Below are 12583 nucleotides of genomic sequence, written 5' to 3' on the forward strand. Positions count from 1 at the left end.
CCACCTTCTTCAAATGTGGGTGTGTACACAGTAAGTCATTCTGTCTTTAGTGGCACGGAACTCATAAGAGTCCACATCCTCACCCAGGGAGGGGGATGAATTGGAGCCTGGGGACCTAGATGGGAGCGGACCCTGGCGAGAAAAAAGGCCACAGTCCCCTCCAGTCGGCTTTAAAATTTTCCGCGGGCGGGGCCCGCCTGGGCACAAACCACGCCCCTCTGGGAGTCCCCGCCCCTTATGCTCCCAGTGCCAACCGGCAGCGAGCCAGGCTTCCGACCAATCAGAAGAGGCCTTAGGCGGGAGCTGCCGTCCAGCTAGCCAATAGGCGGGCGGGCGCGGCGGGGCTTGCCCGGGCGTGTAGCGGCTGCCGGCTGCTTGGACGCCACGTGCTGGCGTGAGGAGACTCGCGGGGTTTTCAGGTGAGCTCGGGGACCCTGCCGGGGATCTCGGGGTGGGGCGGGCTGGCGCGACATGTCCAGGCCGCGGAGGGGCCCCGCGAGAGGTGTCCGCCCCCGACTTGTGGCCGGGGACTCCTGGCCGGGCAGGCTCCGCTCCCGGGGCCCCGGGAGTGCAGGCCCGGCCCGGGGCGCCTCTTGGCCCGCATCGCGTCCTGCTCTGGGGTCTCGGGTCTGAGTGGGCGGCGCTGGGCAGTGGGCCCGGGCCTGGTGGGCGTTAGCCGGGCAGCCGCGACCCCTGAGTGACCAATGCCTCAGTCCCTCCCTGGTGAGGCCGGGCCGCCCGCAAGTCACTCCCCGGGAACGCCGGCGGCCGGGGGAGACTGAGCAGGCTCTCCTCGAACTTTTTTGTCTCATTTTAACTTTTCAGCAGCACAGGGGATCTCATCGAGCCGGCTTTTCTCAAATTCCGACGATTATTAGTGTCCTGTTGCGGGGGGGGCGGGGCCGCGCAGTCTGAAATACAGGTTCCAGGGCCCTTTTCCCCAAATGGCAGTTAAGGTGTGGGGGTAGGCCTGGAAATCAGACTTTTTAAACAGACGTCTTGATTGTTTCTGATAATGAGCTGCTTTTTGGAGGTGGGTTGCCTGGAGAATCCCAGGGATGGAGGAGCCTGGTGGGCTGCCGTCTTGGGGTAGCACAGAGTCGGTCACGACTGAAGCGACTTAGCAGCAGCAGCAGCAGCAACCTAGTTGACGCTGGGTTTAATAAACCCTAGTTTTAAATTAGGTCAGCCATCCCCAACTTTTTTTGGCACCAGGGACAGGTTTGGAAGACAGATTTTCCCATGGACTGGGAAGGCAGGACGGATGGTTTCTGGACGATTCAAGTGCCTTATGGTTCTTTCTAATCTAATGGGGTTGCTGATCTGACAGGAGGTACCGGTCTGTGGCCCAGAGGTTGGGGACCCCTGAGTTAGGAGACAGTGGACCTAGGTGGGAGTGGTCCTGTTGGTCCTGTTCATCCAGCTCTTTAGTGCCAGAGCAGGGTCTAGAACTGCCCATCTTCCTGATGGCCAGCAAGTTGGTGACCCTGAGGCCACTGGCGATTCTGACTTTGCAGTTCCTTTGCCCAAAGGCCTGGTGGCTGCTGATTCAGATGTTGGTTCTGGGGGGGAGAGAGATTTGTTTGCTTCACTGAAACATGTGTTGTTTGAGCGAAGCTTCTCCTAGCTTCACTGAGCCCAAGAAGAGGACTATGTGCCCTTGATGATTAATTGTTGGTTCTGATGTGTCAGCTAAGTCAGGACATGTAGAAGAGGACTGCTTTCATTTCTTGGAACAAAGAACCCCTGAGACTTTTTTTTCCCCCTCGTCCATGCGACTCTGCGACCCCACGGACCTCCAGGCTCCTCTGTCCATGGGATTTCCCAGGCAAGAATACGGAGTGGGTTGCCGTTTCCTTCTCCAGGAGATCTTCCCGACCCAGGGATCCTGCGTCTCCTGCATTGGCAGGTGAATTCTTTACCACCATGCCACTAATTTCTGGCTTCTTTGAAACTTTGTCAACAGGTTTAGGGAGGCCATCGACCCTAGTCCGGGCCTCGGCTCCTGACCTTGCAGGGTCCTTAGTCATCTCAGAGAAGAACAAGGTCCCTCCTGCCCTACAGAAGGCAGTTATTAGCGGGTCTCTGTCTTCTTAGACCTCATTCTCCCAATTACTGGGCCAGGGCAAGTTGAGGTTCTGTATCTGTCAGCCACAGTAGGTGACTTGTGAATATGAAGAAGTTGATTATAGTTGAGAGCCCCTTTAAAAAGGAGAAGAGTTCTTGCGGGAAGGGATCAGGAAGCAGAGGGAGGATGGGTCACGGAGACTCCCCTCTGGCCCAGGCATCACCGAATGGTAGGTAGTTCATCTCTCTTCCCATTTCTTTTCATCTCTGCTGCCCTTGCACAGACTCCTATGTTCTTTCTCCAGGTCTCTTCCTTTAAGGCAGTGTGATCCTGTCCCCTTCTCCTTAAAACTCTGGAGATTGATGGTTCCCACCCACCTTTGGATGAAGCCCCAACTTTGACTTTTCTCCAAGGACAGTTCTCTCTTACTTTCCCCGTCTCCTCGCTCCTACCTCCTTTCTTTCCGGTTGCTGCACCCAAATCCTTGCTTTCCCACCATGAATCTGTCCTGCCTCTTGGACTTTGTGTCCATGTTTTTTTCTGTCTGCATGCCCTTCCCTTCCTGGGCTGACTGGTAGACCTTTCTGAAACTCTTCACTGTCTCCTCCACTGCCAGGCCTTCTCTATCTTAGTGCGTCTGCTTTTTAAATACCTGGCCTGAATGCAGTTGTGGGTCCTTTCATATATTTATGTGTGTGTGTGGGTGTATGCAGGGAGTTTATAATATATACATATAATAAATATAAATATGTAGCGTAATGGGGATTTGGCCACAATACAAATATATACTAACCAGTGGAAAGCCTAGCATATGGCACTGTGCTGACTCCACAGAAAATCCCTTTGATACTATGAAGAATAGTTGATTTGGGAGTTAAGAATGAGCAGCTCAATTTTAATCAGATGTACTAGAAAATAGAATTTTCATGAACACAGTTGCAACTAAAATTGGTCACCTATAAAGATTTTAAAGGCTACATCAAAGTATACAGTCTAGATGAAAGACGGATTAATGAACCAAGAGACTGAAATAATGGGGTGGGGGAGGGAAGGATTGGGAGTTTGGGATTAGCAAATGCAAATTATTACATATAGGATGGATAAACAAGTATAGTGCTGCTGCTGCTTAGATGCTCAGTCATGTCCAACTCTTTGTGACCCCATGGACTACAGCACGCCAGGTTCCTCTGTCCATGGGATTTTCCTGGCAATAATACTGGAGTGGGTTACCATGCCCTCCTCCAGGGGATCTTCACGACCAAGGGATAGAACCCTCGCCTCCTGCATTGCAGGTGGATATTTTTTTAATCACTGACCCACTGGGGAAGCCCCCTGTATAGCACAGGGAACTATATTCAATATCCTGTGATAAATCATAATGGAAAAGCACATGAAAAGGAATGTGTGTGTGTGTGTGTGTATAACTGATCACTTTGTTATACAGCTGAAATTAATAACACTGTAAATCAGTTATACTCTGGTAACTTTTAAACTAACAATAATTTAAAAAAAATACACATGGATTTTACCATTTCCTCTTCACAAGGGAAGGGTGGGTTTACATGCAAAGAACCTGAATTGGTTAGGTACTTATTCTGAGCTCAGTTAGTCCCTGCTCTGACTGCTTCAAAACGCTGGTTTTCTGGTCTATTCAAAATCTACCAGCTGACTTAGCACAGCAAATGAGATGAGGCTTCCCAAGCTACATCCTTGATGACTGGGAGGATGCCGGTCTTACTGCATGGGGTTTGAAAACCCACGTGAACAAACAGCTATTTCCTGTGACCATGGCGTGTGACAGCATCTCCTGTCACCCAGTGTTCAGGCATGGAGAGCTTGGAGGAGGTACCACGGAAGTCTGCAGCACTGTACATCAGGGCTTTTTTCTGTTTCTCCTTTTTAGATTTGAGCTGGTTTACCAGCACACCTATGCCTCTAGACCTCCCTGATTAAACTACGAGTCCAACTATGTTAAATGTTTGTAGACAGTGTTATGACGAGTGAATTAGAAAGTCATATGTCATTTTGGTTAACACATACCAAAAATACAACTGTTGTGGGCTTCCTATGAAATAGTTTCTCTAGGTTCTACTGTGGGTAGAAAACGTTCTACCTTTACATTGCATAAAGCTTTTGTTTGTTTATCCAAAATGAGATTTCGTATATATGTAACACCTCTGTAATCTTTATTTTTTCTCATTTTGTTTATTTTCTCTTACACCGCTCTAAAAGTTTTTCATAATTTTTAGTTTAAGCTAACAATGTTGGAGGTAGGCTATGGCGTGGAATTTGAAAGCCTGGGTTCTGGGTTCACATCAGCCTTTGTCTGTTTATTAATTGGATAAATTACTAAGCCTTGATGCCTCACTTTTTGGACCTACAATACGGGGATAATAACACCTTTTTGAGTTGTGGGAAAGATTGAGTGATTCCATGTAAAGTACTTAAGACAGTGATTTTGCAGGTGATACTGACTCTGTGAGTGCAGTTATCATTAAAACAGGTCCTTGGCTTTGTCTGGGGTCTTGCACACTGTTCAGCAGTTGCTGGCTGGAGGGAGGGGGTGTGGGGGGCAGGGCTGGCCGGGCCTGCTCCTCACCCCGCCCCTCTGCCCTGTTTCTCTCCCAGGCTGCTGCCCTGTTGGCAGATCACCTCCCAGGTCTCCCTGGCCCCGAGCGGTGCACAGATGGGGATGGTACCCCAGGAAGCTCCTGAGTCAGCGCAGTGCCCGAGCCCTTCCCTGGCCAGCCCGAATGCCAAGGATGTGCTTCGGAGGAAGCACAAGAGGAAGAGCCGACAGCACCAGCGCTTCATGGCCCGGAAGGCCTTGCTGCAGGAGCAGGGGCTGCTGAGCCCACTCCGGGAGCCAGGACACTTCCCTCTGCCTACGCTGCCCGGGGCCCCGCCAGGCACAGAAGCCACCAGCAGTGCCAGGCAGCGTCCGAGGGCTGAATCTGGAGGTGCTGCGTGCAGCAGAAAGCCAGCCCCCAGGGACTCTGCCGGCCCCTTGCCCAGCAAGTGCGTGGCCATCGACTGCGAAATGGTGGGCACAGGACCCCGAGGGCGGGTGAGCGAGCTGGCCCGCTGCTCCGTGGTGAGTTACCACGGCGAGGTCCTCTACGACAAGTACATCCGGCCTGAGATGCCCATCGTGGACTACCGCACGCGCTGGAGCGGCATCACCCGGCAGCACATGCGCAAAGCCATCCCGTTCCAGGTGGCCCAGAAAGAGGTGAGGGCAGGGCGGGGGCTTAGCCCAGGTCTGAGTTAACATGTAGCCACTGGAAGCAGAGAGACCTTGGGAACCTTACTAAGCTTCTTCAAACAGTGGGTTTCCTCTCCATAGGAAGGGGTGAGTAGAAATCCTGCCTTACCTGCATGGAGCGATTGCTGGCCATCCCACATGGTGGTGTGTGTGGAAAGGCTGTACCTTTCCCACAAGATGCGAAACAGCTTATACTCCACATTTTCTTCTTCTGTTATAAAAGTACTATGTGTCTGCATAAAATGTGTAAAGTCCATAGCCTTGTCACCTTCAGGTGTTAATATTTTGGGATTTTTTTATGTTAGTTTTTAATTGCTTTGTTGTTGTTCAGTCAGTAAGTCATATTCCCACTCTTTATGGCCCCATGGACTGCAGCATGCCAGACTTCCCTGTCCTTCACCACCTCCTGGAGTTTACTCAAACTCATGTCCATTGAGTCGGTGATGCCATCCAGCCATCTTATCCTCTGTCGTCCCCTTCTCCTGCCTTCCGTCTTTCCCAGCAGCAGGACTTTTTCCAGTGAGTCAGCTCTTCCTGTCAGGTGGCCAAAGTATTTGAGCTTCAGCTTCAGCATCAGTCCTTCCAATGAATATTCAGGGTTGATTTCCTTTAGGATTGACTGGTTTGATCTCCTTGCTGTCCAACGGACTCATTGCTTTGAGGAAAATTAATTTGTGGTTGGGCCCACACTAACATGCCAGGAACTCCCAAACATCCTTGAGCATAGGAAATATACCTAAATCCTTGTTAACAATCTTGGATTCTTGTCCCAGATCCTCTCCGTAGAGATTCTGATCCTGCAAGTCTCTAGGTCTTGGGAGGGAATTGATGTGTGTTTCTAAAAACCATCATGCCGTACAAACCTGCATGATAAATACCCTAGAGCTGATGGGGAAAATGGGGTTAGAGATACAACACTTAAGCTTTATCAATGACCCCCCAGATAAAAAGATAGAAGCCTAATAACAGTGGAAGCACAGTTTTGCACAGGTTCAGTGGTTAAGGAAAGTGTAAATTTACTGATATGGTGCTTTGTGAGCAAACTCCGGAAGATGGTGAAGGACAAGGGATCCTAATGTGCTGCAGTCCTTGGGGTCGCCAAGAGTCAGACCTGACTTGGCGAGTGAACTGAACTGAACTGAACTTGCCTTGAAAAGACCCAGACATGACTTAGCGACTGAACTGAACTTGCCTTGATAAGACCTGGAGCACTCAGGGAAGTAGCTGTCGAGAGGATGGTGGCTTGTGCTGTGGTGGAGCGGTTAAGGGTGTTACCTGAAGTTAGGAAGTGGGAAGCCAGGTGTGGGAAGCATGCAGGTGAGCTAAGCTGGCTGGTAGACTTCTGAGGTGTGGGCACTTTGTGATTTCCCCGTGGCTCTGCTAAACTGAGTATGGTTTCTGCATTCACTCAGTGTTTATCAAGGGCAAAATTTGCATTATTCTCAAGTCACATCAACCAGGTTGGATCATTCTGCATTTTTAAACCAAGCATTGTAGCAAAGCTATACTTAACATTTCTGATTTGTTCTTGGGATGAGGTACATTTAGGGAATACTGATACAAGTCATCTTGTGTCTTCCTTTTTCACAACAGATACAGTGTAAGCATTTCTTTTAAAAGGATATTTCAGGTGAGCTGATTAGGAACAGAGGCAGCAGGAAGGCAGACGGGTGGTGACCCCCAGCTCCTAGGGACATCTCTTGGCCTGCCAAAAGCAGGCCCACGCTGGATCGGCCCACACTCTGAGCCAGTATGAATGGGGTGTGCTGGGTCCCTTCCCACCATGTGGCTTGTGTGTATGTGTGTGGGGTGTTGGCCTATCCCTACCACTGAAGTCTAAATGTGCCTTATCCATGTGCTATGAAAGCTGAATTTAGTGATAAATCATGCGTCGCCAGCAGAGGTGGCTGTAGGAGGCTGGCAGTGGGTGATAAGGAGATGCGAGCCCAGGGAAGAGGGCTTGAGGGGTTTGCAGGCCCGTGGCCCTGGATGTGGCTTCCCTTGGAAGTCAGGAAAGAGAGGCTCACCCTGTGCAGATGGTCTGAGCTGAGCCAAAGAGCAGGTTCTGAGGGTGAGAGGCGGGAGTCCTGGACGACAGAGGGGCAAAGGGACAGAATCCAGAAGACAGGGATTGCTGCGTTAGTGCTGAAAGAGCTGTCCTTGGTTGCGTGTCTCCAGTGCCTGGCACAGTTCTTTGGCTTCACCTGGCACGTCTCCCCGGACCCCGTCCTGTGAGCTGAGCTGTCACTGGGCACCACTAGTCTAGGCACACATGTCCCTGCATTTTACAATGAGCTTACATTGAGGGGCAGCTGAACAGGCCATGCGGAGCTGAACATGTACTTAGACAACATGGTTAATCCCCCAAAGGAGAGAGCAGCAGGGGTCCTGGTGGCAGCCGGGGCAGACTCCTGATGTTTAAAGCTGAGCCCTGATGTGAGAGGAGCTGGTGGAAGTTGGGAGCAGAAGCAGGTGGGAGGGGGTGGGGGGTGGCTAAGTCTTCCAGGCTGAGAAGAGGCTGGGCCAGGAGGAAATATGCTTGTCTGGGATAACCTACCCATCTAAGAGCTCCTTAGTGCTCACAGCCACCCCACCAATGTGGTTGCCAGCTTTCCCATTTTGCGTGTGTGGGGGAAGCTTAAACAGGCCCCTGGTGATAGTGAGTAATGAGTCAAGGGTCTGCATTCAAACTTTGAGCAGCCTGATTAACTGTGGGGCCCATGGTCACCCCTATCTATGCTGCCTCCCCCGACAGGGGTCCCTGGACCACTGCTCAGGGTGTCAAGATGTGGCCCTTCCTGACTCCTCCTCTGTTCACAGATCCTCAAGCTCTTGAAGGGCAAGGTGGTGGTGGGCCACGCCCTGCACAACGATTTCCAGGCCCTCAAGTACATCCACCCTCGGGGCCAGACCCGGGATACCACTTCCGTCCCCAGCCTCCTCAGCCAGCCAGGGCTCCACGTCCGGAATCGTGTCTCTCTTAAGGACCTGGCCCTGCAGCTGCTGCACAAGAAGATCCAGGTGTGTGGGGCCGGAGGGGAGCGGAGCAGGGAGCCAGGGGCCATGGGCAGGTGGTGCGGGGACTGCCACTTCCCCAGCCTGGTCCTGGGACTCCCAGGTGTACACAGAACCCTGGGCATTTTCTCTCCACCCTCCTCCTCTCCAGTAGGTTGTGACTGGCAGCCACCTGCTCCCAGGCTGCTCTCTTTAGATCCATCTCCCATCCAGTTCCTGATTCTGTCCTCTCGTTCACGTGTAGAATTTCATCTCCTACACCCAGGAGTGGTCAGGGGTACCTGTCACTCTTGGTCCTCCTATATTTCACATTCATTATTCCATCTGCTCCGCAAGCCTTTGAATTGGGTTTAATGTATTTATTTTTTCCATAAGACTGCGTCGAGTAGATCTTTGTTGCTGCCTGCGAACCTTCTCCAGTTGTGACGAGTGGAGGCTGCTCTCTGGTTGCGGTGCTCGGGCTTCTCAATGCAGTGATTTCTCTTGTTGCAGGGCGTGAGTGAAGCCCGCGGCCTATGGGATCTTCCCGGACTAGGGAATGAACCCACATCTCCTGCATTGGCATGCAGATTCTTTACCACTGAGCCACCCGGGAAGCCCAGAATCAGGGATTTTTAAACCAGTTTTTATATTTAAGGAAATAGGCGAAAGAGATGGCTTGTGATACCGCTGGTGTTCCAGCACTCTTCTTTGTGACTGGGTCCCATGTCCTTCTCACAAGGTTGTGCACTCGTGTTCTGAGAGTACACGTCCCTGGGCCTGGACCCAGAGCCCGGGTCACCTGACTTCCCCCCAGGACCGTGGGCAGTGACATGTGGGCTCTCGTCCGCAGGTGGGCCAGCACGGGCACTCGTCAGTAGAAGACGCCATGACAGCCATGGAGCTCTACCGGCTGGTGGAGGTACAGTGGGAGCAGCAGGTGGCCAGCAGCCTCCGGGCGCCGCCTGAGGACAGAGAGCCTGACAGCAGCACGGACATGGAGCAGTACATGGAGGACCAGTACTGGCCAGAGGACCCGGCCCAGGGCACCAGCGGAGACCCAGGGGCGGCGCCGGGCCGAAGGGAGTGAGGGAGGAGAAGCTCCCCTGGGGAGCTGGGACGGGAGAGCACCTGGGGCAGGATGCTTGGCTGCCCCCAGGGTCTGAAGAGTTGGGACCACCTGTCCACAGCACAGCCCTCCCCTCTCCAGGGCTGTTGTCAGCCCTTCCTCCCCAACTCCTGTGGTTTTGCAAATGGCACTTTATAGACCTCGTGAAAATGGCAGGTGGGCTAGAACCCAGCAGAAGTAGGGAATGCACCAACAGACGGCATCAGGCCGCCCCCACCCTCATGCTTGCTCTAAAGGGGTCAGCCTCCTTGGGGGTGCTGGGTGGGGGTGTCAATATTCCAGAGTTCCCTTATCTCCACCCAGTGACCTGGGGCAAAGTTTTCTTCCCTGTTGTCACCAGCTACCTCTTCCTCCAGAGTCACTTTCTAGAGAATAAATATACCCTGAGGCTATACAGTTAAGGCCACTCCAAGGCCATTTTGTCCCTTTCTGAACTGGAACTCTGGCAGCAATGGAACAGCAGAGACCTCAGACCATGGGGAGCTGGGTCCTCACCTGCTTGCAGGGAGGAGTCACTAGGTGCTCTTCTGGGAGGAGGGAAGGCAGATAAGCTCGGGGTGGAGGCTGGCATATGTATCTTGACCCAAGGCAGGCATTCCTCCTGCCCACCCAGTGCTAGTCCCTCAAGTAGAAGTCTGAGAAACAGTAGAGCGGTTTAAATTCTGGGACCCCTCTGCAGAATTGCCCACTGGGATCTTTATTTATTGAGAGCAAGACCACAGGTCTCTAGGGGTGCAGAGTGCAGGTCTGCCAGGGTTAGACTGGGCATTAGCAGCTGTGTAGTTGTGCCCGCACTTGGGTGGGTGCCCCCAGCCACTTGTGGTTGGGTGAGTGGGTGGGTTTTCTCTAAATTACTAAAAATGTTCTCTGTCAGGATTCATCCCCCACACCTCTGTCCTTTTTCCCTAAAGGACCAGTTTTGTGGTATTGGAGTACCTTAGAGCTCAAGTCACACAGAAACTCTGAGCCTTATCTTAGCTCGCCACTTAATAGCTTTGAGACCTAGGTAAGTGTGTGACTTCACTCAAGTCTGATCCCTCATCTGTAAAATGGGGATAAGGGTACCACCTACCTCACAGGATTGTTAGGCTCTGTGAGCTGTGTTTTCTTTAAGGATTAGTGTTAGGTTCTTCCAAGTAACACCTGAACACACCCTGGGGCCATTTGAGGGCTTTGACCCCAGAAATTAATATTTCCAGCCTTATCAGTAAACAGAGGAAGTCACAGTCATCAACAATTGCAGATTGCAGCCCTTAAACAGTGAACTGATGAACCCGGAAGAAACTCAGGGCTGAAAAGAATACCTGCCATCTAGCAGTCATCAGACTAGCCACTCCCTACAGGAGAGCCTTGAGAAAACTCAGGATGTGAAACACAGGATACCAGACCCAGAGAGCTGAGGCGCAAGTCAAAGGAATGATTTCAGCTTGAGCCCAGACTCTTGCATCTTCCCATACATAGAAAAGCACTAAACTCCTTAATTCGAGATTTCTGGTTTTAACTAGCATCATATTTTGATGTTTGGACCACTTGCCCTTTGTTTCAAAACTCCTATATAACCTGACTCCACTCCTCGCCTGCTCAGATCAGAGCTCTGAAATGCTGGCTCCTGGGCTGCAGTCCTCATTTTGCACCCAAATAAAACTTAACTCGCATCTCTCACGTTGTGCATTTTTTGCCCAGACAGGACTTGTTCTTGTGGCTATTCCAGTAGGTGGGGCACGGGCCACCAAGCACAGCTCAGAGGTTGTGGGCCCTCACTCTTCCCTGTGCTGCATGGATTTGGTATCAGTCAGCAAAGCAGCAGGGCCAGGGAGTGAGAGACACTCCTGAAAACATAACAGCAAACGCAGGGCCGCACACTGTTCTGGGAGCTGGCTGAGTCACTGACCAGCTGCTGATCGGCTTCCAAGACTTTGTTCTAGGCTCCTGAAAAGCCTAGCTGATGCCACACTCACAGCTGAGCAGTTGCTTAAGGGCTTTGGGCTTTGGGCTGAGGGATGGAGCTGTTCACATGTGGAGATGTACTGGGTTTAAAATCAGCTTTGTAAAACCGTTCTGGAATAAAACTCAACTGGAAAATTGGGTGAAATGGCCTTTTCATTGAATCCTCCAGCCAAGGTGGGAGGGGGCTTGGTGGAGGGGTTGTGGGACCCCAGGGCACCGTGTCTTGCTGGGTGCTTTGGCCTTTGAGGTGGGTGGCTTTCAAGATGGTGCTTTGGAATGTGGCCAGAAAATCTTAGAGCTACAGAATTTATGTAGTTTATTTTTTTATGTAACTGCCCTATCACATATAGAGCACAAGTTTATTAAACTTGTTTCTCTTTGAAGCTATGTACTCTTTATCTTTTTTTTTTTAGTTTTAAATATAAAATACACAGCTTAAAATTTACCTTCTTAACCATTTTTAAGTGTAGAGTTAATAGTGTTAAACACCCACTATGCAACATCTCCAGAACTGTTATTATCTTACAAAACTGAGACTCTATGCTCATTAAACAATAACCCCTCAGACCCTCCTCCTTTCAGCTCCTGGCCACTCCCATTCCATTTTGATTTTGTGTCTTTGATTAGGTACCTCATATAAGTGAAATCTGACTCAATGGACGAGTTTGAACAAACTCCAGGAGATAGTGAGGCAGAGGGAAACTTGGTGTGCTGCAGTCCGTGGGGTTGCAAAGAATCGAACATGACTGAAAAATGATAAGTTAAATCCTACAGTATTTGCCTTTTTGTGTCTGGCTTACTTCACTTCACAAAAAGTCCCCAGAGTTCATCTCTGAGGTTGTAGGATGGGTCATTTCCTTCCATTTTCAGGCAGAGTAACATTCATTTGGATGTCCATGCCATCATTGTTAATAATGCTACTGTATCTCTCCAGGACTCTGCTTGCGATTCTTCTGGATATACACCCAGAAAAATGGGATTGCTGGCTCCTGCTAGTTCTGCTTTTAATTTTTTTAAGGGATCTTACATTGTTTTACACAGTGACTGCACCATTTTACATTCCCAATGGCTACACAAGTGTCCCGATTTCTCCACATCCTCACCAATATATGTTATTGTGATCTTTTTGGTAATAACCATTTTGACAGGTGTGAGGTGGTTACTCGTGGTTTTGATTTGC

General features: G+C 50.8%; 1 protein-coding gene across 2 annotated transcripts; it reads left to right on the forward strand.

Moving 5' to 3' along the window:
• Positions 1 to 288: 288 nt before the first annotated feature.
• AEN (apoptosis enhancing nuclease) lies at positions 289 to 11541 on the forward strand. 2 transcript variants are annotated; one of them, XM_055556124.1, is made up of 4 exons: positions 289 to 419; positions 4697 to 5300; positions 8154 to 8354; positions 9181 to 11541. In XM_055556124.1, the coding sequence occupies exons 2-4, from the start codon at positions 4755 to 4757 to the stop codon at positions 9415 to 9417; spliced, it is 984 nt and encodes a 327-aa protein (XP_055412099.1). In that variant the 5' UTR covers positions 289 to 419; positions 4697 to 4754; the 3' UTR covers positions 9418 to 11541. The 2 variants fall into 2 exon arrangements, with proteins under 2 accessions (XP_055412099.1, XP_055412098.1); XM_055556123.1 differs by lacking the exon at positions 289 to 419 and adding an exon at positions 1775 to 1909.
• Positions 11542 to 12583: the final 1042 nt, after the last annotated feature.

The sequence above is a fragment of the Bubalus kerabau genome, chromosome 19 (genome assembly GCF_029407905.1).
Source record: "Bubalus kerabau isolate K-KA32 ecotype Philippines breed swamp buffalo chromosome 19, PCC_UOA_SB_1v2, whole genome shotgun sequence".
Classification (NCBI taxonomy): domain Eukaryota; kingdom Metazoa; phylum Chordata; class Mammalia; order Artiodactyla; family Bovidae; genus Bubalus; species Bubalus kerabau.